The following is a 24,390-nucleotide window of genomic DNA, read 5'->3' as shown; positions in this document are numbered from 1 at the left end:
TAATAACTACAAAAGGAAAGAAATAAATAATTGGGTTTTTAAAGGTGGGAGCACGACCTTTGCAGCCAAACTCGTCATCACATTTAATTAGCTGCTTCTAGAATATAACACCTCAATCCCAGGAGCAGTGCTGGTAATGAAGGAGCAAGGTTTGATAAGAAAGAAGAATGCTCAAATTAAAAGAAGCCATATTTATTCTGTCTTGGTTTAGTGTTCCAGTATTTCATTATTTTTAATTGAACGTATGGAGGGCAGCAACCAACGTTGTTTTAAAAGCCACAGGCCGCTGACTTCTGGGGAAGTTTTCTCTACAATGATCCGAGGCTTTGCTCAATGAATATCTAAAACAAAGTTCAGTTTGTATCAGGTGAATTTTTTTTACACTTTATGATCCATACTGCAACGACCTGAGGGGTGATTTACATTTAACAAGGTAGGGCAAGAAGCCAGTTCATGAAATATAATGAAAATGCAATGTAATGAATATCAATCACTGCCATCAGGCAATGTCAAAGTCATTATTACAGGGAGATGTGGAATGAGGTTAACATGAAACTTGACCTTAATGAGAGCGCAGCATGTCGTCTACAATCAAGCGGAGAACACACATTATGCACACATTGTGCTCTTGGGTGTCACATTTAGCTGTCCAGCTGAAGGTAAGGTGAGCTGAATATAATGAATATACTCAATGACCTTATGTCAGAGGAATAGAACAGAGGTATAGAGACACTATGTCTTCTCAAGTACACAAACAAACTCGGTGTTAAACTAATAACAATGATCATTGTTTGTCTATGAGAAGGAATTTCCTTTGAGATAGTTGCAATCATTGAGTAACTTCTTTTTAACATCATGCTTTTACTTTGGTCCCTTTTTTTCCCCAATCACAGCCACTCATCGATGATGATCACATAAAGTGCTTTAACACTTGAAAGAAAAGTCCTGATTATTGCAGGAGGGGCTTTATGTGTGAATGTAAACAGCAAAACATTTCATTCTATAATATTCTATTTTATTATCTGGAAAATGAGCTTCCAGCCAATGGGAGGAGGGAGTGACATTTATATCCTGTGACTCCTGCACAGTGCACAGAATGCATGTAAGTGACCGCTACAGTATCAGTGCACTTAAATTATATGGCTACATTCCGTTTTCTGTTCACCATGTTGTTCTCTGCTCTTACAAGTAACATTAAAATAAAAGGTAGAATTCTCATTATATCATCGTATAGTGGACTCTGTTGCTTTGTCCGCTACTTTGCTAAACCTCAGGAGATCCCGAGCCCCACCTCCTGTCTGACAGGGATAGTCCCCCGCTGTGAACAGCTTGGTCAGGAGAATATCCGGAGCAGTCTGAGAGGTAGTTAACCAACAGTAACTTTGATACTGGTTAATTGCTTCCATCCAAATATGATCTTTTAACACTTTTCACTTTTGGGGTCACATGGTGGGCTGGAGGAGATCCTAGCTGTCATTGGGTGTGAGGTAGGGCACATCCTGGACTGTTTACAAGGGCTGACATAGAGAGACAGAAAAACCAGCCAAACGTTAAAGCATTACTGCTGTGAAAAGAGAAATTTGTCAATGACAGTAAAAAAATAAAAATTAGTAAATAACAGGAATTATCCTTCAATAGGAGAGAAAACAGAAAAGAAAATAGGACAAGAAGTAATATTTGGGACAATGGCAGACATCTTTGCTCTATACTTGAACATGTGCAATGACAATAAAGTTGAATCATTATGTTGATAAATGTGGGCTGTAGGGCCCCCAATTATTTTTGCCTGGGGCCCCAAAATACTCTAGAATCGCCCTTGCTCTAACCACTGCACCACCTCACAGTGCTGGTTATTCTTTATCCAAACAAGAACGTATTGTAAAATAGCGTACTGCTTGCTATTTATGTGCGTAGTTATCTAACCTGGTGTGAGCTGACCTCACCCAATTGCATGAAAATGCAGAAGCCAAAAAGAAAAAAAAAAGGTAACTTTATTTTTAAGAACAAATGGGGCAATGATGTCATCACAGGTTATCTTGGGGAAAGAGACTGATCTCCTTATTAAGTGGTGGAATCAGCCCTGTAATGCACAAAGAATTAGGCCGGATGTTTTCATTGTATTTAGTTTCTGGATTGTTGCTGAAGCGCAGCCGCCAAGGTCAGGCTATGGGTTTAGAGGCAGCAGTCCAACTGAGGTTATCTAATTCCCCTGTGGATTTCGGAGCTGGCAGGTTAACCCTTGGCTGGCAGATGTGCATTTTTCACTCTGACCTTCCATTGGTTTGTGGATATCAGTCTCCCGAGCTGAAGACCTTATCTCTTTATCACTTATCTGCTCTTCACCTACCTCCAGGGCATTTTCTGTCTGTGCCCAGCCTCTGTACTGTCATCCCCATCGCCATGGAGAGAACACTTTCACAGTAAGAGAATCCATCTCTACTAATCCTCCACTCTTATTCTTCCACCTCACTTAAACAACACTTTCACGAATGTTCGGGGGAGCTTTCTGTCATTACAATCTTGACTTCTGCTCTCTTCGCAGCCAAGTCCTGATTGTCTCCCTGGTGCTGTAATTACAGCTTGTTTTTCACTGTTGCCTTATAGCGCCATCATTATCGCAGCATAATAATCATGCGAGCAGATATCCTGATCAGACTCTCAACAATTCAAAACCTTTCAGTAAACTGCCCTGCATGCGGCCCAAAGAGATCCACAAAGAGGTGTGGTGTCTTTAGCAGAGACAAATAAATGATGTGGGCAAGTCATGCATAATGCATAATGTATAATGCACAAGCTTTCTCCTACTTAATGCAGCCCTGTGACAGGTGTAATCAAAGTGGTTAGCCTCCCTCAGTGCCTTTGACAGGTCTGTCATATTAAGACACTCCAGCATGTGACATCTCCTTTGAGAATTTGAAATCCATTAAGACGGACAGAGGTAATAGTCGTTCCACATGTGTCTCATCACATCTCTTCGTCCGTCTCTTGGTCTTCACTGAGCAAGTTTCACTGGGTTTAGTATCACACTGTCACAATTCCCTCTCTTGTCTGAAGATGATTCTCACTTCCTTGACGGATGACGTCTGTGCTATTCACGTAAACCTGTCACTGGAGACAGGATGGAAGGCAAGCTGCGTTCGCTGCTTATTACCATATGACCTTCAGTCGCTCTCTGTCTCTTCACAGGACTCTGTCAGCAGCCCAAGATACTCCACTGTAGCTCACAGACTGGGTGATCGGCTTGTGTCTGACTGGTGCATTGGGGATTTCAATGAAGCAGAGATTGGATGGATGGATGAATGGCGAAAGGGGAAAGAAAGTGAAAAACCGTAGGCAAGGAAGGAAATGGAGGAGAACCGCACTTTTGGAATTGCTGTTGATTAAAAGTGGCACATGAGTTAGATTAGACGGCGGGGAATGATGGACAACATGCGAGATAAAGGGAAGGCGGGAAGCGAGTGAAGGGAAGGAGTTAAATAAAGGACAAGGTGAACGGAGATGGCAGGGGAGGGTTCACCGTCAAATATGATATGAGGAAATTAAAGCTGTCAAGTTGAGCTAAAGACTCGAGATATTTTCCAAAATGGATCGGATTCTTTGATCTCCATTCCTACAGGTGCTACTCCGTAATCTTTTTTTCCTCCAAAAAAGCAAGGAAATATGATTCAAGAGGAATGTTTATTATATTGGTTATTATGATCATGACCCATATGAGGTTTTTTCGGTCCAATTTTAGAGAGAGAAAAAATCTGAAACTGATATATTGGCTGATATCTTTCAAGTACAGATAGCTAGATATACACATTTATTACGTTGATCTTGTATATACAGTTATCACGCAGTTGGAGAAAAGATAAGTAATGAAGACAAGATGGTACTGCTTGTACATGCATCACCGCTTGACACTCTGTAGGGTGATGCTGCTTGCTGTAATGCATACAGCATTCAGGTAAGATGGGTTATGTATGGTAGGTAAATAACTCCTAGCATACATAGCCCATCTTACCTGAATGAGAGTTACTTTTCATTTCTTCTTAGATGTGTGGACTTTAAGGTTAAGCTGGATAATTTTGTTGTACAACTGTATAATGAAGATAAAGGCATTCTATTCTATTCTAGCACACTCTGCTGGTAAAAGAGGGAATCTCAAATGAAATGGTTTTCCACTGGTGAATAAATCAAGTAAGATCACTGTGTATCAATAACAATAACAAAAGTCACTGGATATGTGGATACAGAGGACAAGTCCAACACACTGAAACTGGCCATCAGGCGTCAGAGCTCTCACAGAGTGATTACACGAGCCTCCACTAGTGGTGATTGTCTGGTACCAAGATGCAAAATGTCACTGTCAGTCTCTCTGTAAAGAGGGCTACACTTTGGAACGCTCTATCCACCATCCTAAAATTAGAAAACAACAGTAATGCGTTTAACAAAGGACTCAAACAATGGCTAAAGTCTATACAACAGTGCTCACATGAGTAGCTCTTAACTGGTGATTGCTTGATCACGTTGCTGTCACTCAAATCAATGCATCTGGTCTGTCCATTGAAATTGTTACGTTAACATCAAATAAAAGCATGACTAAGGAGCTTATAGAGTACACGCAGGAGAGGATTTAAGTCCTGAAAATGCTCTGAATCAGAATGCCTTCATTGTTAGAAAGAAACAGGAATTAGGTGCTTCTCCTTGGTGGTGCATGAGAATAAAAAGCTGCCTATAAATAAATATCAACAGTTGTCGTACCCATTTAAGATAGTCCTGTGTCAGTGTTTACTTGACTAAAAGACAGCGAGTCCTCCAGAGGAAAAGGTGGACAGCTTCCATTACTTTGCTGTTCCAATGATGGACAGTTTAAACTCTGTGCTGTGAGAACACCTGAGGGACTTCTGGGTGATTCCCGAAACTCAAAGAAACTAAACTTCTGCAATTTAGAGAGAAAGTGTCGGTAGGGAACGTCACAGAGGAGTTTTTACACTTTTAACAGGCTCGCCTCTAAAAAGGATAACCATGCCACATGCTGCAAAACTCATTAAGGGTCAAAACCATCCATACGTAAATGAGAGAGTGCTTTTCTAACTGATATCAGAAACACTCAGGCTACTGTGGTTCTCATTGATTCCGGTGGTGCTGCCCTGCCTGCGACCTGAGTCCAAGACAATCAAAGTGTATCGTAAATATCCCCCATCCGATCATCCAGATACAGTTATCACTATTTCTATTCTAACAAGAAGAAGGACTTTTATTTTGACTACTTTAATCAATGCCTTCCAGCAAACTTTAAAGATTGGAGTGCTTCCCTCTCCTGTAGAGTTTAGGGTTTAGATTTTTGGTCAATTTCTTTCAAATTGTGTTTTAATTGATCTCATTTGCTTATGTAATTGATTCTAAGAGTTTGCTGTTGTGGTGAAGGGAGCTGAGCCTGAAGGCAAAGCTTTTGATTTGCAGGTCGATCTTCTCTCCGACTCTCACCGATCGTCATGAGCTCTGAGTACAGACTGAAAGAAAAAGACTGCTGATACAAGCGTCCCTGAAGAGTTTCCTTCGGAGGGTGGCCGGGCTCAGCCTTAGAGAGAGAGAGAGTGAGGAGTTTAGACATTCGAGGGGGAGCTCGGAGTAGAGCCACTTCACTTTCGTACTGAAAGGAGCCATTTGGGGCATTTCAAGGATCGGATTTGGACGCCTCTCTTTTGAGGAGACCCCAGGGTAGAGCTAGATCTCTCTGGTGGGATTATATATACCGTCTGGCCTGAGAACAGCTCGGAATACCCCAGGAGGAAGTGGAAAACGTTGCTGGGGAGATGGAAGTCACAGCTGACTTCGCTTGCTGCCACTGCAACCCGACTTTGGATAAGCGAGGATAGATGGATGGATGGATGTTTGTTGTTGTTGTTTTAATATGCTTGTAACCTCAACAGCCTTGGAAATGAGGCAAACTTCAATGTCCTTTTTGAGAATAAATGAAGTTTTCAATTGAATCGAATTGCAATACTTAAAGAAATAGTTGATTTTTAGTTTCGTTATATGCAACATTGCAAAAGTGACCGTGTTTTTGCTTTAACCTTACAACCACAAAACTTGCCTCGGTGATAAGCTTATCCAAAAACTATGGTTGGTTAAAGTCAAACAAAACAAAAGTAGTTTTGGGTCAAATACTCTAGATCAGTGAAACAAGTAGCATGAACTCCTCCTATCACATTCCTTTAAAGTGGCCGGTTTGGAAACATCCTTGATTTTACACACGCTCCCCATGGAAGTGATCCAATTTTCCCGTTTATAAATGCGTCACATTTGCCTCTTATATCCCATCATACCCCAGGAGACTGAATATGTAATTATGTATGATTTCATCGCAGCCTTAACTTGCCTTTTCTTTATGCTGTATATATATATTATTGACAGACACAGACCAGTTTCCTCATTCTATATCTAGACCATGTAGTCTGTTCACCTCAGGGAACTTAAGCTAAGGTAAAGCATTATCCTTTAAACCTTTACTGTGCTGCTGATTATTTACTTACGTGGGATTATCTCCAATTCTCTCCACTTTTTAGACGGTTTCAAACACCTCCAGATCCCCACTGCAGCTGGGTACAGCAATTATAATCCAAATATCTTGCTCCACTTAAGAGAGGATTAACAAGCTTATAAAGACAAAGCCAGGCGTTAGCAGGTGTTACCACTGATAGTGATTCCTGACCTGCTGTAAGGCAGGATATTGTAAATCCAGACTGTCTTTGAAGCTAACGCTGGTAAGGCACTAAGAAGCAGTACTTAAAGCAGATTTTTTTTTTGATAGCTTGTGGTTACCTGCCCGTGGTTCCACTGTGCGGTTACCATTTTGGTCCATGAAGATAAACCTTCCTCCAGTGAAGTCAGAGCCGTAGTCAGACAGGTAGAGCAGGGAGGTGTAGTCAAACGAGCCATACGTCACCTGGGGTAAAGTGAGAGAGGGAAGAGGCTCCTGCATTAAAACATGAGATCTTTCCTGTCCTGTACATCAAACATGTCTATAGCCATGCTAGTACAGCCTGCTCTGATAGGCCGCACTCAATCACACAGCTAAATATTGTCTTTTAAGATAAAATGAGATGAGATGAACTTTACTGTTCCAGTGGGAAATTTCCCTTGGATTTCAAGGTGCTCTGATGCAGTTACAAAAAAAAGTATATTTCATTCACAAGTAAAACATGTCCAGTTATGTCATTAAAATCTGTAAATCGCTTAAACCATTTATGTCATAATTAGGAACAGTAATGAACAACTACAGGTACATCCACATCCACACACACACACACACACACACACACACACACACACACACACACACACACACACACACACACACACACACACACACACACACACACACACACACACACACACACACACACACACACACACACACACACACACACACACACACACACACACACACACACACACACACACACACACACACACACACACACACACACACACACACACACACACACACACACACACACACACACACACACACACACACACACACACACACACACACACACTTTAAAGCTGAGGTGGTGTTTTGGCCCCTGATAAATTGGAAGACAAAGAGATGATTTTTTTTTGTTTTGTTACAATTGTACCTGCCTGGTGTTAGCCTGTATTGTCTGCCTGAGGGGAGTTTCATGTGCACACAATAGCAAAGTCAACAGGCTGATCTGTAGCAGGTATTATCTTCACCTCCTCAAATTAGCATTTGCATTTACTCAAATCTGCTAATCCCCATCAGCCAATGTTGATGGGGTTATTATCTCAATCTGCCAGTTATTGGCATTATTGATCATTTGAATTAGTATTGATTATACCTCACGCTCAGGGATCATAAAATGGATGGCGCACTGGGCAATTTCCCAGTGGGTGGATGCACTTTGGGGCCGATAAAATGCATCTCTGAATCTTTAATTTCTTTAATTGCTATTCACCGGCCCCACATTGTGGAGGCATCGGTCCGGTGGTTTTTTCTTTATAATGACAGCTGGCTGGCCCTATCACTCATCTCCACAGCCTCTGTTTACTCCTGCTCAGTAATGCAGCGTCAACATTCAAAAGACTGCGTGATAGTGCTGGCTAACAGAGCAGGCTGTACTAGCATACAGCGCTACATGTTCAGGTACATGGTCAGTCAGTTTGGATCTACCTCCAAGTCAGCATCTGTAGCGCTTTCCTAGTCCTCTGACTACTCAAAGAGCTTTTAAACCACATGTCACACCTACACATTCACACACTGATGTCAGAGGCTGCTATGTAGTGGGACCGTTAGAAGCAACTAATCCCATTCATACAACGCTGAGAGGCGACGACTCCGCCAACTGAGCCACAGCTTCAGTTCACAGTGTGCTATGTCTCTACGAGTTGCGTGCATACAGTTAATCAATGCTACGTTCCATCTACCTCAGAACTGGGAAGTCGGAGCTGGGAATGATGCCTCACCCGAGTTGAGCGTGTTCCAAGTCGGAAAAGCAACACGGACACCTCCAAGAGTAGCTTTGTTTTGTTGGCTAACACCAGACGATTACACACTATGTGAACGTTTGTGCACAAAAATAAAATGACAAAATGTCCACAGAGAGATCTGTCACGATACTATCAGTGTGATTCATAAAAAAAACAACACAAAAAGAGGAGCAAGCGTTTAATAAACACTATAGTTACAGCTTTAACGTGTGGTTGATGCAAGTAGCGGCCATGTTGGATTCTAACTCGGGCTACTCCAAGTTCTTCCGAGTTTCCAACTAATAAATACGACTTCAGGAGGCGTTCCAGTTGACAGTTCTAAGGGAATTTCCCACTTCCCATTTCAACTGGAACTCAGCATAAATAGATACAGCTTACAATGTCTTCCCTCCAAGTCTCTGCGGTATCTCATTCACGTGTGTGTGTGTGTGTGTGTGTACGCTGTCTCCGCTATTCTTGTTCGACTAATCAGTCTTTTCCTCTCACATGGGATCAACTGTTGCTGACACTTCACCTGAACAACTCCCCTCATACCACTGTCAGACATGATTAATCATAAGTGACGGGGGCATACTTGTAATTCACACTGGTGCAATTATTTATGTAACCAAACGGATATTAGTCTCCAGGTGGGACTGCAGTCTAGAGCGAAAAATCCCTTTATGCAAAATGCTCTGCGCTGTGGGCAGTTTATGCTGCACGAGTTAGGACAGCACTAATGAGAGATGTTCAGACCAAGTGCAACATCAACGTGAGAGTAAACAAGGAACAGAAGAATCTGTCTTTTCAAAGAGTCAAACGGTACTTCACACTGAGAGTGCTCTCATCTGATATGCCTTAACAGAAGAAAACAAAAGTGAAAGGCTCTTTGGGACAACTTCAAACCGCCCTGCTTTGAGAACAAAATTGACATCTTTCATTTCAATGTGCAAATGTTCAGACTACATAACATTTTCCACCATTCATTTTCCAAATGATTACCTCTCTCTGCATCAATGCCTCATTCAACCAGCAGCTGCCTTTTCACTGGAAACTCAGACTGCTTATAAAACAGCAATCTGGGTTTTAATTTACAATATCAGACAGAAAATGAGTCATGCCAACAACTATGGGGACAAAAGTGAGAAAAAAAAAAAAGACGTACAGAGAAGTCATAATGCGCATGGAGTTGTTATGTGTGCTCATTAATGGACAGCTCGTGCCCACCTGGGAACAACAGGTACATTTCACCACATCATACATCAGGAGCAGCTTTATAATAATGTCATTTCAGCATTCATGAAGACAGAAAGGTTTGAATTTAAATGAGATTTTTATTCTTTACTTTGTAGAAGATCTTTCTGCTTTGTGAGAGAAGATGATGATGTTAAATGGACTTGATCTTGAAAAGCACTTTTCTATTCTTAGAATAGAAGAAATGTTTACTGTACACCAGAGGTGGAAATTGGCCTTGGGCTCTCCATAAACATAAAAAACAGAATGAGAAGATTCACAGTCAGCTGGCAGCTACATGTACACAGTAAAAATGAGGTTCATATCATGGTTCGCCCCCCGCCCGCCCGCCTGCCTGCCTCCATAAAAAATGTGTTTTGGTCAGAAGAAAATGTGTTTAGGCCTTTTCTTTTATCGCTGAAAAACAATTGAAATATAAGCACATTTTGAAAGGAAACCACAGCCTTAATGCATTTAAAGCTTAAAAATAAGAGACACTGACACAGCCTTTAATTGGTCTAGTATCAATCCATGAAAATAATTTCAGTTTTATTAACTGCTGTCTTATTGAACTAGTCAGGACGCAAACACTACAGAGAAAGACCTGAGCGAATGAAGATAAAACTATATCACTTAGAATGAAAAGACAATTTTTTTCCTGATTTGGGTTACATGACTCTTAAATATGCTTTTAAGTCATTTAACTTCTTGTGTTCTAACTTCTAAATCTACCAAGTCATGAGGATAATTAAAAGGAATAATTACGAGGCTGAGTGAATCTTCACTTAGTGAATAAAACCCGTCAGGTCATGAGCAGAGAATCTGTGATATTTGTGTTTCAACCTGTTATTCCATTTCCATTAAGTCGGCAGTTTGTCCTCGACACGATCGAGATCAAACACACTTTCCCAGCTGTCATACTACAACTGGTGCCATGACACCTTCTCAGTAACATGATCGATGGGGAATAAATTCACCAGTAAAGACGTCAGGGGCCATTTACATTTAAATGAGACTTGGGTTAGCCAATTAGCCCCAAAATGGCAGCGCAGACAGATGGGGAAAGAAAAGTGGGTCCTTTCAGATTACATTTTTTTTCAGCTGTCTGGGGGATGGGGGGACAGGAGGCAATGAGGCGACACATATCAATGTCGATGAAGTAACAGCAGACTGTATTACAACAAATACCACGAGCGAAGTAAACATGTACTGTTAGTCTCTTTTGATCATTTCGCGAGCGAGGACTACTCCTCAATACTGACGCAGATCCTTCAACTGGGTTATGAGTGCCAATATTAAAAAAACACATTTCTAAATCACTTTAATCTTTCCAGAACATTCAGGGATGTCAGCGGTTTGACAAGAGAATATTAAACTACGGTGATAATAATAATCCCTCTGATAGGACCATAAAGAAACATCATCATACACCCTTTGATTAGAAGAGAGAGTGAATGTTTTCTTCAGTAATCGATGCATTTCTCATTTTATAAAATGATAAAGACTCTGAATGTATTCTCCCCAGAGACGGGTACAATATTTGTTCCAAACATGCCTCGAGGTCTTCTGTCAATCCCAAAGCCACTTGAATATCTCAATAATGAACAAACAGAAATGTGAAACACTGAGATCACAGCTGTGACCAAAATGTCATACTGTATGAATATTTATTCCTAAATATAAATGATGTATGACGTGAACCATTCGCAAAACTGAACAGAGGGAATGGGCATTAGGAATGTAGAAAGTTGCCCTGAAGGGAAGTACTACTTGTTTTAAAATGTACAATCAAAACTGCTTCTTGATCTCAAATCAGCAGCAGCTCAACGTCTGCGCTGATTCTTTAGGGAAATGTGAAAGAACAGAAGAGATCTTCTGGGCGCCTGTTGCTCAGACCGATAACTAGGAAAAGCATCTTAAAATGTTTTTCAATACTTTTTGAAGATGGTGATGTTTTTTTTTGTTTTTTTATGCATATTTTTACTAGCTCTTTAATTGATGCACCGTTTTTTTCTTACTAGCTCTTTGATTATTGTTTTAATTCATATTTTTTCTTTCTACACTTGTATTTTTATCTATTTTAATTCTTTTGCACTGTGTCATTTTCTTCTGCCATCCTGCTTTGCTGCTGTAACACTGTACATTTCTCGCTTGCGAGATGAATAAAAGATGATCTTTTCTTATCTTATCTTATTATCTGTGGCATTGCTTATTTTTGGTCGGCCAGGCTATTGAAAGGCATTGGGAAGTTATTCAAGCCAACACACTCTCTCTTTCTTAAGTGTAACTGTCTGTGGTCAGCCACCTGTTACAGCAGGGGGCTCTGGAGGCCAACAGTCTATGAGGCCAATCTGCAGCAGCCGCCATGCTGGAAATCCTGCCTCAGCCTAACTCCCTGCTAACCTAAGGACAGGCTGAGAGATGGAGGTTGGGTTTTATACCTCTTGACAAACTGTTACATCACGCCCCTCTATTCAAAAAACGTTATTTGTCCCCGGGGGGCAATTCAAGGGCACACAGAGCAGCAAATAACAACAGTGCTACTATGCTAAAACATTTAACCAATCAACAAAGATTAAAGTGTCAAAGAAGAATAAGTGTCAAGAGTGTTAGCACAAAGTTAGAACACAATTAAAGAGTTAGATACATGGAACAGCAGAGAGTAAAGTGTCTAGATGTTAGTACAAGTTAAAAAAAGAAAATGAATCTTGTCAGCTACGTGCCTGACTACGGATGTAGTGGTCTTAAAATCCAAACGGAGCGGTTTCACATTACCACCGTTACTTTGCTAAATGTTGCTTAGTACTGTGAAAAAAGTGGATTATATATATATATATATATATATAAAAAAAAATTGTTTGTTTAGTTTTTTTTTGTTTGTGGTATAAACATTATTCTGCTTTTTTTCTACATTTACATTGCCCCTCTGACATGAATACACATTGTTTGTAGCTGTGGTTGCCTTTATGTTTTTGCAGTTTAAGGTAAAGCATTTCTAATTTCTTTGTATGATTATATAATGACAAAAAAGGCTTTTTCATTTCTATTTTACTTGTCAATCAATCAAATCAATCACATTTTATTTGTATAGCACCTTCCAGTACCAAATGGTGCACAAGGTGCTTTCCAGGGTAAAAACAAGATTAAAAGCAATACTACTAAAACATAATTAAAACACGAAAAATAAAAATAAAAGTGCAACACTCCAATTAGTGGCTAAGTTTGAAATGCGAGCCTGAATAAATGGGTTTATAACGCTGACCTAAAAGTTGTGAGTTCGGTGGCGGATTGGATATGAGCTGGGAGAGCGTTCCACAGTTTAGGGCCTAAAACAGCAAGCAACAGGAGCGCCCCCCCAAAACTTTGTACTTGGACCTAGGGATGACCAAGGTGGTGAGATCAGCGGAGCGCAGATTCCTGGCTGGGTTATAGAGGGTTAAAAGTTCACTGAGGTAGGCCGGGGCCAAGCCATGAATGGCTTTAAAAACAAATAGAAGGACTTTGAAGTCCACCCTGTACCGTACTGGGAGCCAGTGAAGGGAACAGAGGACTGGTGTGATGTGTGAGTGTTTGGAGGTGCCTGAGAGGTGCTGCTGCATTCTGTGAGTGGTTGAGTCCAGCGTAAAGGGACTTGTGTTCTCTATCAACTTTGTTTCACCAACACTGTTTGTAAAATGTGATTGAAGATCACTTTCTTAAAGCCTAAACGCAGATAGTATACAAATAAATAACTCTAAAATAACTTTATATAAATAACATTCTTAAGGACACGATGTGCTGAAAAATATTAAGTACTGAAGTAATGGCGACCTCGGTGAGTAGTTGTGTAAAGACTGAAAAAATAAATCAGAGAGGAGTTGAAATCCTGTGGTGCTCAGTTTCGTGGTGAAGTCTTCAGCCTTTGAAAAGTTCAGTCTGTAGGCTACATTCTCATGAAGTCAAACTGACCTTCCTTTGATTTCTATACATCCTTTAAAAGGAGCAGTAACCTTACAAAGAACCTGAGTACCCTGAATTTTAATGGCAGCAGTTAATTCTTTACTGGCCAAGGCTGAGGCTACACAGGCCGGCACATTTCTGTGAAGAGTTATGGTTCTACACTTCTAATGACCAAAGTCAAAGTCAGTCAAAAGACAGAAGAGAAGGTGTGAAAAAAATAGAAAGCTCTTGCAGAAGATGAGTGGCTTCTATTTCAGCTGTCAGTCCAGTTCAGGTTAATCTAATCCTTTTGACATTTTCAGATTATTCCCATCAGCCGGTTTAATCAGAACAGACAACATCTTCACTGTTTTGTAAGGTGGCTGGGAAGTGCAAACCAAAATACAACTTCACGGACAAAATCTTGCCCGAAAGAGAATGTACCAAATTCTGGAAGTGACCTGGAAATAATTGAGAATGCTGTCAATTAGTTTTGGGTTTTTTTGACCGTTCACTAAATTATGCCCGGGTCAATAACAACATTTGGAACCTAAGATTTGGTAAGATTCTGTTGTTTGTAAAATTGTCTCAGTGCTCCAGAAAGTGTTTCACATCTTTAAAAATATATATATATATTAAATGTAAATGGTTTTTTTTTCTGTGCTGAAAGTTTCAGTGCTTTATCAACTTGGGTTTAAAACAGTTGGTCTCTACATGCACAGCAGCCTCTGCCATCAGTGTGAGAATGTGGTGTGAACTGGGGAAAGTGAAATGCAGTGAGAAAGGTGCTTTGAGTGGTCAGAAAACTAGAAAATTATGCAAGTCCGAGTACATTTACCATTATGAACACACTAATCCCGATTACGAATTCTCAAACGTCGACTCTGGGTTTATCTAGCTCATCATAAACAGAACAAATGTACATCACTCCTGCCTTGCAGGACAGAAGGAGTTGCCACTCTGTGTTTGTGCATTACCTTATCTATGTGGGGATGCCAGTACTCGTCATGTTGCGTCTTGGCTGCTGTGCTGTTGATTCTGGAGAAGAAGGTTGGCTTGGTGAGGTACATCAGAGTCGGGTCCAAATCAAACGTCTCAGCAATAACTGCCTGTATCCGCTCACGTACATCTCTAAAAATGGAAGAAGAAAAAACCCCCCCAAAAAAATAGACATCAAATGTCAGACTGAAAGATCGGACTAAATGAGTTTATGATTTATGACCATAACGAGAGACAGAAACTTTGGGCAACACTAATCAATATTATTCTGAGCAACATTATGCACCTGAGTCTTTATTTACTGCCATCTGGTATCAAATAAACACTTCATCTACGTACAGAAAATACTATGTGGCAGTTTTCAATATCCTGTCGAATGGATTCTCATGATGCATGATGATCTTGTTGTCTAATAATATCATTGTGTGCTATTGATCTTGCAGCAACTCTTCACAAACTTCTGAATAATACATACGGTAAAGACATGAGGTTTGATTATTGTAAACAAAGATGTAGCATCATTTGATCATGTCAAACTCTTAAAAGTCTCTTTGGAGGAAACGCTTTGCAAAGTAGCACGGCTTGGCTTCATAGTCACCTGTACAGCTGGAAGTCCTCCTGGGTAAAAACATCTCCGATCTGATCCCCAAAATACCTGCAGCCACATACCACCACACAATCAAAGACAGGCAGTTCAGCATGCAGACAGGCAAATGAGGACGCAGACAAGCCAATCAGGGAAAAACACGGCCACATACACAGTAGAGGCGGGGGGGGGGGAGAGCAGAGGAGATCATATCTGTTAGCATCAATTAACTTATGCAGCATGGCACAGTGAACCATTACTCAGACGGCTGTGCCAGGCAGCCAACCAGACAAACATAGCGGATAGCTAACTCTGACTGCCTCACATGAGGAGCTACGCGTCGGGGGGTGAAGGATATGAACGCTATTGTCATCGCTTCATGATTAAAATCTGCCAGATAATCCCTGAGGATCCTGTGTCAGCCCCCCGCCCTGTCCCGGTGGAACGTAAGAGAAGCGGGAGGAAACTGAGGCAGGAATAAATGTAAGTGACAGTATTTGGGAGGGAGAAGGACAAAGAGAAGCAACTGATCCAAATAAAAAAAAAAAGGGTTCTTCTGTCAGTGATGAACGAGGGCTGTACGGGTCACAGAGGAGGACAGCTCACAAGGATCAGCATCAGTAAGATTGATGATGAGTCTTGGTGAAAACATTTCTGCAAATGTTATACATTATGCAAGCTGTCTTTTTTTTTTTTTTTACAGGCACAAAAACAGCCTGGATAGAAAAACAAACAAGAGAAGACAATGTGAACTTTCTAACCTGTAGATGTTAACAAACTGTTTCCCCATCGATAACGCTCCAGAGTGCAAGTCAAGTATGGAAGCCTGGAAGAGAACAAACAGGAATGAGTGACAAGTCGGCTGGAGAGAAAAACAAAACAAAATTGGGTAATGCTGTTGATGCATGGCAACTGTAACATTAGTACGGTGGCTGGGAAGTGCAAACCAAACGTATTAAGTGTGAAACACTTTATAAGCTTTCAGCAAAGAGAAATGTACATACAAGGAAACTATTTTAGAAGATGTGAAACATTTTTATGAGTTCTGAGACAAATATAAATATAACAGAATCTTGCCAGACTGGGGATGCATCAAATTCTGGGAGGGACCTGAAATTGTTAAGATGCATTCAAACATCTCCGGGCAAGAAAATGACCACACGTTTTATCTCGCAAAATGGCTTGGTAAACCGCTGCGCTTCTTATTCTATCGATCTTCCTCCTATTCACAAGAGAGGGCTGTTACAGAAGACATTCCCAAAAATAAAGTTTTTAGAAAACATTGGAAATACTTTACATAAACTCTTAATTTAACCTGGTTTGAAGTCATTGGACAAAATGACTTTTCTGACATTGTTGGGATGGATACTGATGTAAACGAGACAACCGCCTTAAAATGATGTAAAGCGGTTTGAAGCAGAGTGTCACAGACAGCTCTATGACAGAGGAATAACATACACCAGGCTGTGAGTCATCAACCAAAGACGGTTCACTTCAGTTTCATCTGAGGTCGTTTAGTTGAGTGTGTTGAGAACAAAAACTAAAACACTTAGTGAACACTTAGTCTGAGTAATTAATAAGTACATTTATTAATGTTTTCAACAGGCAAAGCTGTGACATCTTTTCGCAGACATTTTTGAAAAGTTCCAGCAGTCAAGGGTGTTTGAACAAGAATACATTTTCTACACAGGGGAGACAAGAGTTTAGTGACAGCATCTAACTATCTCACAAAGGTTTGTAGGTAAGGTTTAGGGTTGATCCTAAATGTTGTTGGAGAGGCGGCGTAAACCCTGGACTGGTCTCCAGGACCGACATATAGAGACAGATAAATATTCACACTCACAACTGTTGGGCAATTTAGAGTCATTAGTTAACCTAATGTGATGTGTTTGGAGTGTGGCAGGAAGCTGGAGTACCCGGAGGGAACCCACGCATGCACAGGGCAAACATGCACACAGGAAGCCTTGTCCGACGGGGGATTTGACCCCAGTAACCTCATGGCTGTGTGGCGACAGCGCTGACCACCATCATGTAGCCCACATTTAAAAATAAGCATCAAAATGTTTTCATGTAAGATATCGGCAAGTAAATAATATAAAACGTGTTTTGCAGTTGTGGAGTATCGTAAAAACCTCACAGTGAAAACTTACAGTTCACTTAGCCGGATGCTAATCTTTATCATTAAGGGAAATACACACCCATACAAAGTGTCGACTCGCACACACATTTATAAAGCATGTCATGACAATTAAACAATCTCTCTTCTGTACCGTGATACTAATATGACCATTCATTCCTTCATTTCACACTTCTTGTTTATGGCAAGAACTAAAAAAAAAAAACATTATAGGGAGCAGGTTAATCAGTTGTAGATTTCAGTGATTCACAAACAACCTCATGTCTGGCCTGTGTCAAATCACAGTCTGGAAGAAACAAAAAAGGCCCTGATGAGAAAACAGGAAACTCCAAGCTGAGGTGATTTTAGTGTATTCCACCTGCTTATGTGTGCATGGTCACAAAGAAAAAAAAAAAAAAAGTGTTCGTACGTATCACTGACAGTGATGTTGCCGCAACCTTTATTGTAAAAGATGAATAAATTACTGAAGGTCACTGTGCTTTGAACAGAATCCCTGCAGTTTGAATCATATCAAACAGAGTGCTGGACGATTTGACCTCTAATCAATATCATGATTAATTAAAGATTTGATTTCGATTTCGATTAATGAACAATTGTTTTTTTTGCTCTCTACTGTAAATATGCTCTACTATTAAAGCTAGGATATTGATTCTGATGAAAGAGTACATATCTAACTATTCGTGGTTATTTAAAGAATATTTTGATCACTTGAAATGAGAACGACACAGTTTAGTCTTAACGTTGAAATTAACTCCTCTAAAACAGTACAAAATAAACAACTTGGATTTCTTGCTGTTTTTCCGCCGTGTTTACATCTGACTTCTTTTTGAGCGGAGTCGCCTTCCCTAATGATAAAATGTGTCCAAACGACGAGCATTGAGCCAATGTTGCGGTTGGGCGTGTCGTCACGTGACTCCGCCCTGAAAATAAGTGAAATAATTGACAATGGCAAGATTAAACTGATTAACTGTTCCAAATGTCGATTTGGATTAATTTTGGTTTTATTGCCCCGCCCTAATCAAACGTTTTCTCTTTGGTCTTTTACTCTCGTGTTTTCTTTCAGTAACGTGTTTTGCTGATATATAGATTTTTTTTTGTACAAGGTCATCACAAAAAACTATCTGCACAAAATCACAAGTGCTTGAGTGCTTATGATAGAACATAGACCTTAAACTCAGGTTATGTATTAACACATGCCTCCCTGTCTATTTATTCCAACAGTTGAATTTGATATACTTACCCCTCCCTCTGATCCAGCCAGCGCCAGCCCTCTCTCAGCCAGCCTGTGTGTCACAGACAGAAAGCATGAATACTGATGCAGCTGCACTACAGAGATAGAAGAAGGAGAATAGACAAAAAACACACACAGAGGAGGACGTGTTTACCTCCGGAGGACCTGAGCTTCCTCCCTTGTCACCACGCTGTCTGTGACTGCACGGCCACACTTCTGAGGGGTGCATCCTATAGGGGAGGACATAGAAGTTAGTTTATTGTGCAGTGTCCTCTTGTTGGAAAAGTTTGTTCCCCTAAGCAGCAAGAAAAAAGTAGCTCGTAGAGAAACAAAGTGCAAGGTAAGGAGTTCAATGGAGTTCTGCTCATTATTCGCCAGAAAATTCAGGGCTTGTGTCCAACCTCTGAGGATTAAAATGTATCACTCGAGGCGTGAGTCTCCCGCTGTGTCCTCTTTACATACTGGGGATGCAAATTTGAACTTTTAGCAGCCCACATGTTTAATAAGAAGTGCCCAATTTGTTCTTTACTCTTTGCTAAGAATAATATAAAAATGTCAGAAAATAGGCTGTTTTGAAATAAACAGAAATGAAAGTATTAGGGCCACATTAAGGGGGTGAAAAGACATTAAAGGCGTACATTTACGAAAATAAAGTCGTCATTGTAGTCTAAAGTTATGTTACAGGAGCAGCGGCTGCCTGTACGAAAATGAGGAGAGTGAAGTCGCTCGTGAAGTTTTACGTTACTTTAGGTTTCACAGAGGAAGAAGTCGTTCATCTTTTTGGCATCACATTCTCATCAGGAGTATTAGGACCCTGAAAAGTTCCTGCATACTCAGGGGGCTTTTCCAAAGACAGAAGCTCACTGACATGGAGGAAAATGTCTCTGGTGGAAGAGAAAAAAAAAAGCTCTGAGGTTTCACTTGTTATCATTGACGTGCAGGCGGAGGGCTGCTCTGCTAATACAACCTTTCAGAATAATAATTTTAACCATAGCTTCATTTAAAACAATTGATGAATTCATCATCGTAAATGTGCGACTGTGTTTTTGTAAGTTCACGACTTTAAATCTCAAAAGCTTACATGTTTTTTTTTTTTTATAATTTTTTTCTCGTTTCTAATTTCAGTCCATGTCCTGCACATTGGATGGTAGATCTGGATATTAAATAACATTTTATCAATTAACTTTTGTAGTTTGGGACAATTTTTAAAAATGAAAACCTCTATTTTTTCTTTAACTTTCTCTGCCACTCCACTTGGGCTACCAAACTTCAAGTTAACCCTTGTGTTTATTTCGTACGAAAACAAATACAACAAGAACAATATGGCTGCTAGCATTAAAGAAGAGTTTGTCACCCCCCAAATAAAGGCACAGCCTGGTCAAGTTGTTTGGTACTGGTTTGGTTTTGCAGTGTCAGGTCCAGAACAAGCCGCAGTCTGCTACGAAGTTTGTTCTAACGCTGTCGCAACTTAAGGCAGCAGCACGACCAATTTCAACATCTTAAAACAGAACAGAGGCATACAGCCGAGTGGGACACACGGCCACTACAGCCCACAAACACCTGCTAAAACACAACAAACGTGTTTCCAATCATTTTCCCAGAGCATCCCGTGTGACAAGAAAGGGACACGGTGGAAAGCTTTTTACTGAAGCAGTCACGCTGCACGTTTGGAGTTATGGTCCAGAGTTGATGTTCTAGCTGAGCAAGCGTTTGTGTTTGTCTGCATCAAACTTGGAATTTTGGTTTTTCCAAACGACCCTGCTTTAGCCTCCGTGCATCAGGCCCGGGTCACTACTGCTGACCTATTACGGCACAGCCATAATGCACTTTTAAAGACAAACTTACAGCTTTCATTTTAACTCCAGAGAAATTCAGTTGTTGAAAAATTTAAGAATATAATATATAATCTATGCCAGATATCTTTTACTAAATTTAAGTGATAAAATGAAAGCAAAATGTTCTATTTCTTTGTCATTTTTTAAGAGAAAAAGATATTAAAATCCTAAATCAAGCCTACCCACTCTCCTGTTCTCATTGGTAAAACATAAACGGAAAATTTATACAAAGGGAATCAATTCTTTTTCACAATTAATTTTTTGTTCAAGCTTTTAATTTTCATTATGAAAACAAATATTGCCCTTTGTGTTGTGTAGGGGACAAATAATAATTTCGTATGACAAGAAAATAATCCAAAACTTCTCGTGTAGATTTATCTGATGAATAATATAAAGATCTGTAAAGTCTTTACGTGAACAAACCCAAATGATACGTACTTCTTAAAGTTGTTTGCCTCTGTCTCTGTGTTGTTCTAAGACAGAACTTTCTAATAGAACTGGAGGATTTGAAGGACTAATCAATACAGTAATATTTTTACTTCACACAAGCTTGTGCTATAGTGCCATCTAGTGGCACAACTTGAGTCTGTTTCAGGGGGGAAATGGCTTGAATGAGATTTAAAACCGAGCTGGACGGAGCGCCTGCAGTGTTGATTCTAGAGTCTGTTGGGGACAGTTAATTCGGGGCCCCTCCCACCACCATGAATACTGTCAGATGGCGCCTCCTCCGCGAGGTTTCCGACTGTCATTACAAAAAAATACATGATTTTGGGTTGCTGCTTTGGTCCAAAGTTTTTCAGCACTCTGGAGCAGCCGACCGATTCGGGGCCCTTAAGCAGTCGCCTGCCTGTCCTGTTGGCCTGTTAACAAGCAGCACCCCTGGGAGTAGTGTTGCATGCCCCATGTGTGGCTGTATGTCTGGACACGGGATGGCTGTGGGGTTTGATAATGACCTCGCTCATTTGCTGGATGTCTCCTCCAACTACTCTTACAAACACGTTGTGTCTCTCCAGATGTCCTGTCTAAAAAAGGCAAACATGGCCTGAAAACATCTAAACAAAACAAAGGTAGACTATGATTAAAATCTTTTTATTTTGATATTACTCTGAAGTACACGTTTAAGACATGTACTTAACATTGTTGTTTATTGTACTATAAACTTCCACTACAGTCCATTCAGAGGATACCATTTTACTTTTTACGCAAACATATTTATTTTACCCATTAAGTCAACTTTTGACTTCATTAATCATTAACTTCTAATGTCCCTGCTGCCTCAGAGCCGGCGGTTGTTCTGTCCTTCTGTGCAGACAAAACATGGTTAAGTTAACATTTTAAGTGACTCCCAGAAAATTAAACCTAAAAACACGCGAGAGGATTTCTTCAGATTAAAGTACCCAGCAGAATATTCTGTTTTTAATTTCTGTCCATGTCAGAACAACCTACTTTTGTGTACATTATGTAACAGAAATGACATCTGATATTGACCATTTTACACACTGAATGATTTCATTTGAGACATTTGACTTCATAAAGTTTATTATACTTACCTTTCAAAAAAAAAAAAGTTTATTGCATAACTTGTTTTTTTTTTATTACAGTGAAGTTTTCCTTCTTTAATCTATATAACATGTTTCTTCAAAAAGAAGGACAGAGAATGACGGGAGAAGTCAGTTCTCAATGATAGTCAAGTAAAGGATCTGAGTGCCCACATGGGGGTTATGTAACTTTTTGAATGTAAAACAACATTTAAAAAATTAGGCGTTGATGCATGACAGTGTAAATGTGAATGTTGGGGAAGACGTATGACTTTTAAAACTTTGAAGACTTTTGAGACTTTTGAGCATTCTGCCAGTGAACCAGCATTATGTTTCATATAAGCCTTGTAATTACCCCCATCCCATCCAGAACAAGGACCAGAGTCTTACCCGGATAGCGCTGATAGTTCTCGTAGTCTTCAGAGCACTGAACGGGGAAGACTCGGGGCTTGGAAGTAACCAGCTCACTGTGACTGACCAACGTTTCTGTTATCTCACTGTCCAAAGAGGTGACGTACAGCCACACGGCTGCCCCCAGCACAGACACAGCGAGCAGCAGCAAGGCTGCAGACCCTCTGGAACCTTTCCATGCAGAGGACTGCCGCAGTGCATTCCCCCTGTCAGACAGAGAAAGATTATAATATTTTAAAAAAGACTTATTTTTTCTGTGCAATAGTGTGACAAACTGCTGATAAACACATGAGATATAAAGTACGAAAACAAGCAGAAAGGATTGGACAATACAAATCAGAAAAGGCGAAGGACAACAGTTACAAAATACAATAGAACATAGGTAAATGAGTGAAGGTAGAGCTAAATAATGAGGTTTCAACAGACACACATCAACTAACTACAACTAGCACAGATAATACAAAACTACATGAAATAAATACGAAAGGCTACAAGAAGTGAAAAGAGCAATAGAGAGAGAGAGAGAAAAGGGGAGGGAGATTTGGTGCTTTATAAGGTTCTCCAAATTTATATGCTCTTATTTAAAGAACTGAAACTTCTGCACAAACTAAATGACCATTCTTCATTGTGCTGAACAGAACATCCTGCAGCGCTGGCAAATGTAACAAAAGTTACAAACTGAAGAAGTGTGCATACTCATCATTTTCCCAAGGTGTCCCTTCAAGATAAACAGCCTCTGTTACTAACAGTGACACAAGACTCCTCTTACATACTAATTCAGTGTGTACGAGCCAAGTAGAGACAGAGTAGGAATCCCGTCAATCAATAAATGGTGTGAATCAGAGGAGATTTAGAAGTGATTATATTCCATGGACACTAAAAACTAAGTGAGTATACTTTGTATAACCTGCAGCACACCACTTCCCACAATAACATCTCAACTTTATTTCTAAATTATAACTAAATGTAAAGGCTCCAACAGTAGTCTGCCATATGTTGTTTTTTATTATTTTGTTTTATGCTTAGTGTTGCTTTTACTGATTTTGTTTCTGTCCTATGATTAACACTTGTGACTGTTGTTTTATCTTGTATAAAGCACTTTGTAAACTCTGTTTTAGAAAGGTGCTAATAAATTAAGATTATTATTATTATGTCAGTCTAAGGTTAAACTGAAAGTCCAGGGATCTCAACATGAATAAGTAATTTTTTGGTGTTTAATAGTAAGAAAAAAATGTCATTTATTGAATGAGCATACATCATTAACATGCAGACATTAAGCCTGGGTTTTTCCCACAACCTCACGATATGCGTTAGTTTTGGATCATGATCAACAGAGAATTCCCTTTAACAGCTGTTCTTTATGTTCACATCAGATACACATATTTAAGGATCCTACAACCTAAAACTCGTAAATGTACACTCTTAGATATCCTTAAAGTAAACCAAAATATTCAGTTTACAATGCCAAAGCTATTAAGAAATGCAAATACTACATGTTTTTCATTTTTATTAAAATATTCCTCCCTGTGGTCTCTTTTTTTTTTTTTTTTTAAGTATAATGTGTAATACTTTGGTTTCACATGACATGCAGACATCCACATTAAGGTAAAACAAGAGACAGTAGTCTAATAAATAAATAAACTCTCAACTCCAATTTAACATCAATGTGGCCACAGATTATCTCCTCGATAACAACCGGGTTTATATAGGTCTATATCTGAAGTGTCATTATTTCTTGCACTTCCTCCACGTGAACGTGAGACTTACTGATCCTCTTTCATTCACTCACCTTTTGATTTTCTTCTCTATCTCGGTGGCGTTTGACCCCTGCGCGTTTCTCATTCGCAGTTGCGCCATCACGACCCAAAACTTCCACTAAGTAGCATTTACAGGACGCTGTCATTCACTGTTATTCACTGCTTTGACTCCACATTTCGCACATCCTTCCAACAGCTTGTGCCGCCACCTGAATCTCACTCCACTTCCTGGTACACGCGTATCCGCAATCCTATTGGCTCTCC

At 40.0% G+C, this 24,390-nt stretch overlaps 1 protein-coding gene across 2 annotated transcripts in view; it reads right to left on the bottom strand.

The window, feature by feature from the left end:
* The window catches only part of ogfod3 (2-oxoglutarate and iron dependent oxygenase domain containing 3), a 32,624-nt gene extending 8,261 nt beyond the window's left edge, over nt 1–24,363 (bottom strand). The window contains exons 1-9 of one of the 2 annotated variants that reach the window (XM_079372692.1): nt 24,159–24,363; nt 22,349–22,575; nt 18,740–18,815; nt 18,595–18,637; nt 15,979–16,043; nt 15,230–15,286; nt 14,610–14,763; nt 6,811–6,934; nt 5,470–5,566 (exon numbers count right to left, since the gene is read on the bottom strand). In XM_079372692.1, coding sequence (XP_079228818.1) covers nt 5,562–5,566; nt 6,811–6,934; nt 14,610–14,763; nt 15,230–15,286; nt 15,979–16,043; nt 18,595–18,637; nt 18,740–18,815; nt 22,349–22,575; nt 24,159–24,226 — 819 coding nt within the window. In that variant the 5' untranslated portion in view covers nt 24,227–24,363 and the 3' untranslated portion in view covers nt 5,470–5,561. Of the gene's footprint in view, nt 1–5,469; nt 5,567–6,810; nt 6,935–14,609; nt 14,764–15,229; nt 15,287–15,978; nt 16,044–18,594; nt 18,638–18,739; nt 18,816–22,348; nt 22,576–24,158 lie in introns of those variants that run through there. The other variant, XM_079372691.1, reaches the window with a different exon arrangement.
* Between the last annotated feature and the right edge of the window lie 27 nt (nt 24,364–24,390).

This window comes from Symphodus melops (assembly GCF_947650265.1).
Source record: "Symphodus melops genome assembly, chromosome: 21".
Lineage (NCBI taxonomy): Eukaryota > Metazoa > Chordata > Actinopteri > Labriformes > Labridae > Symphodus > Symphodus melops.
Note: the sequence above shows the minus strand (reverse complement) of the source record. Positions and strands in the feature narration are given on the sequence as shown.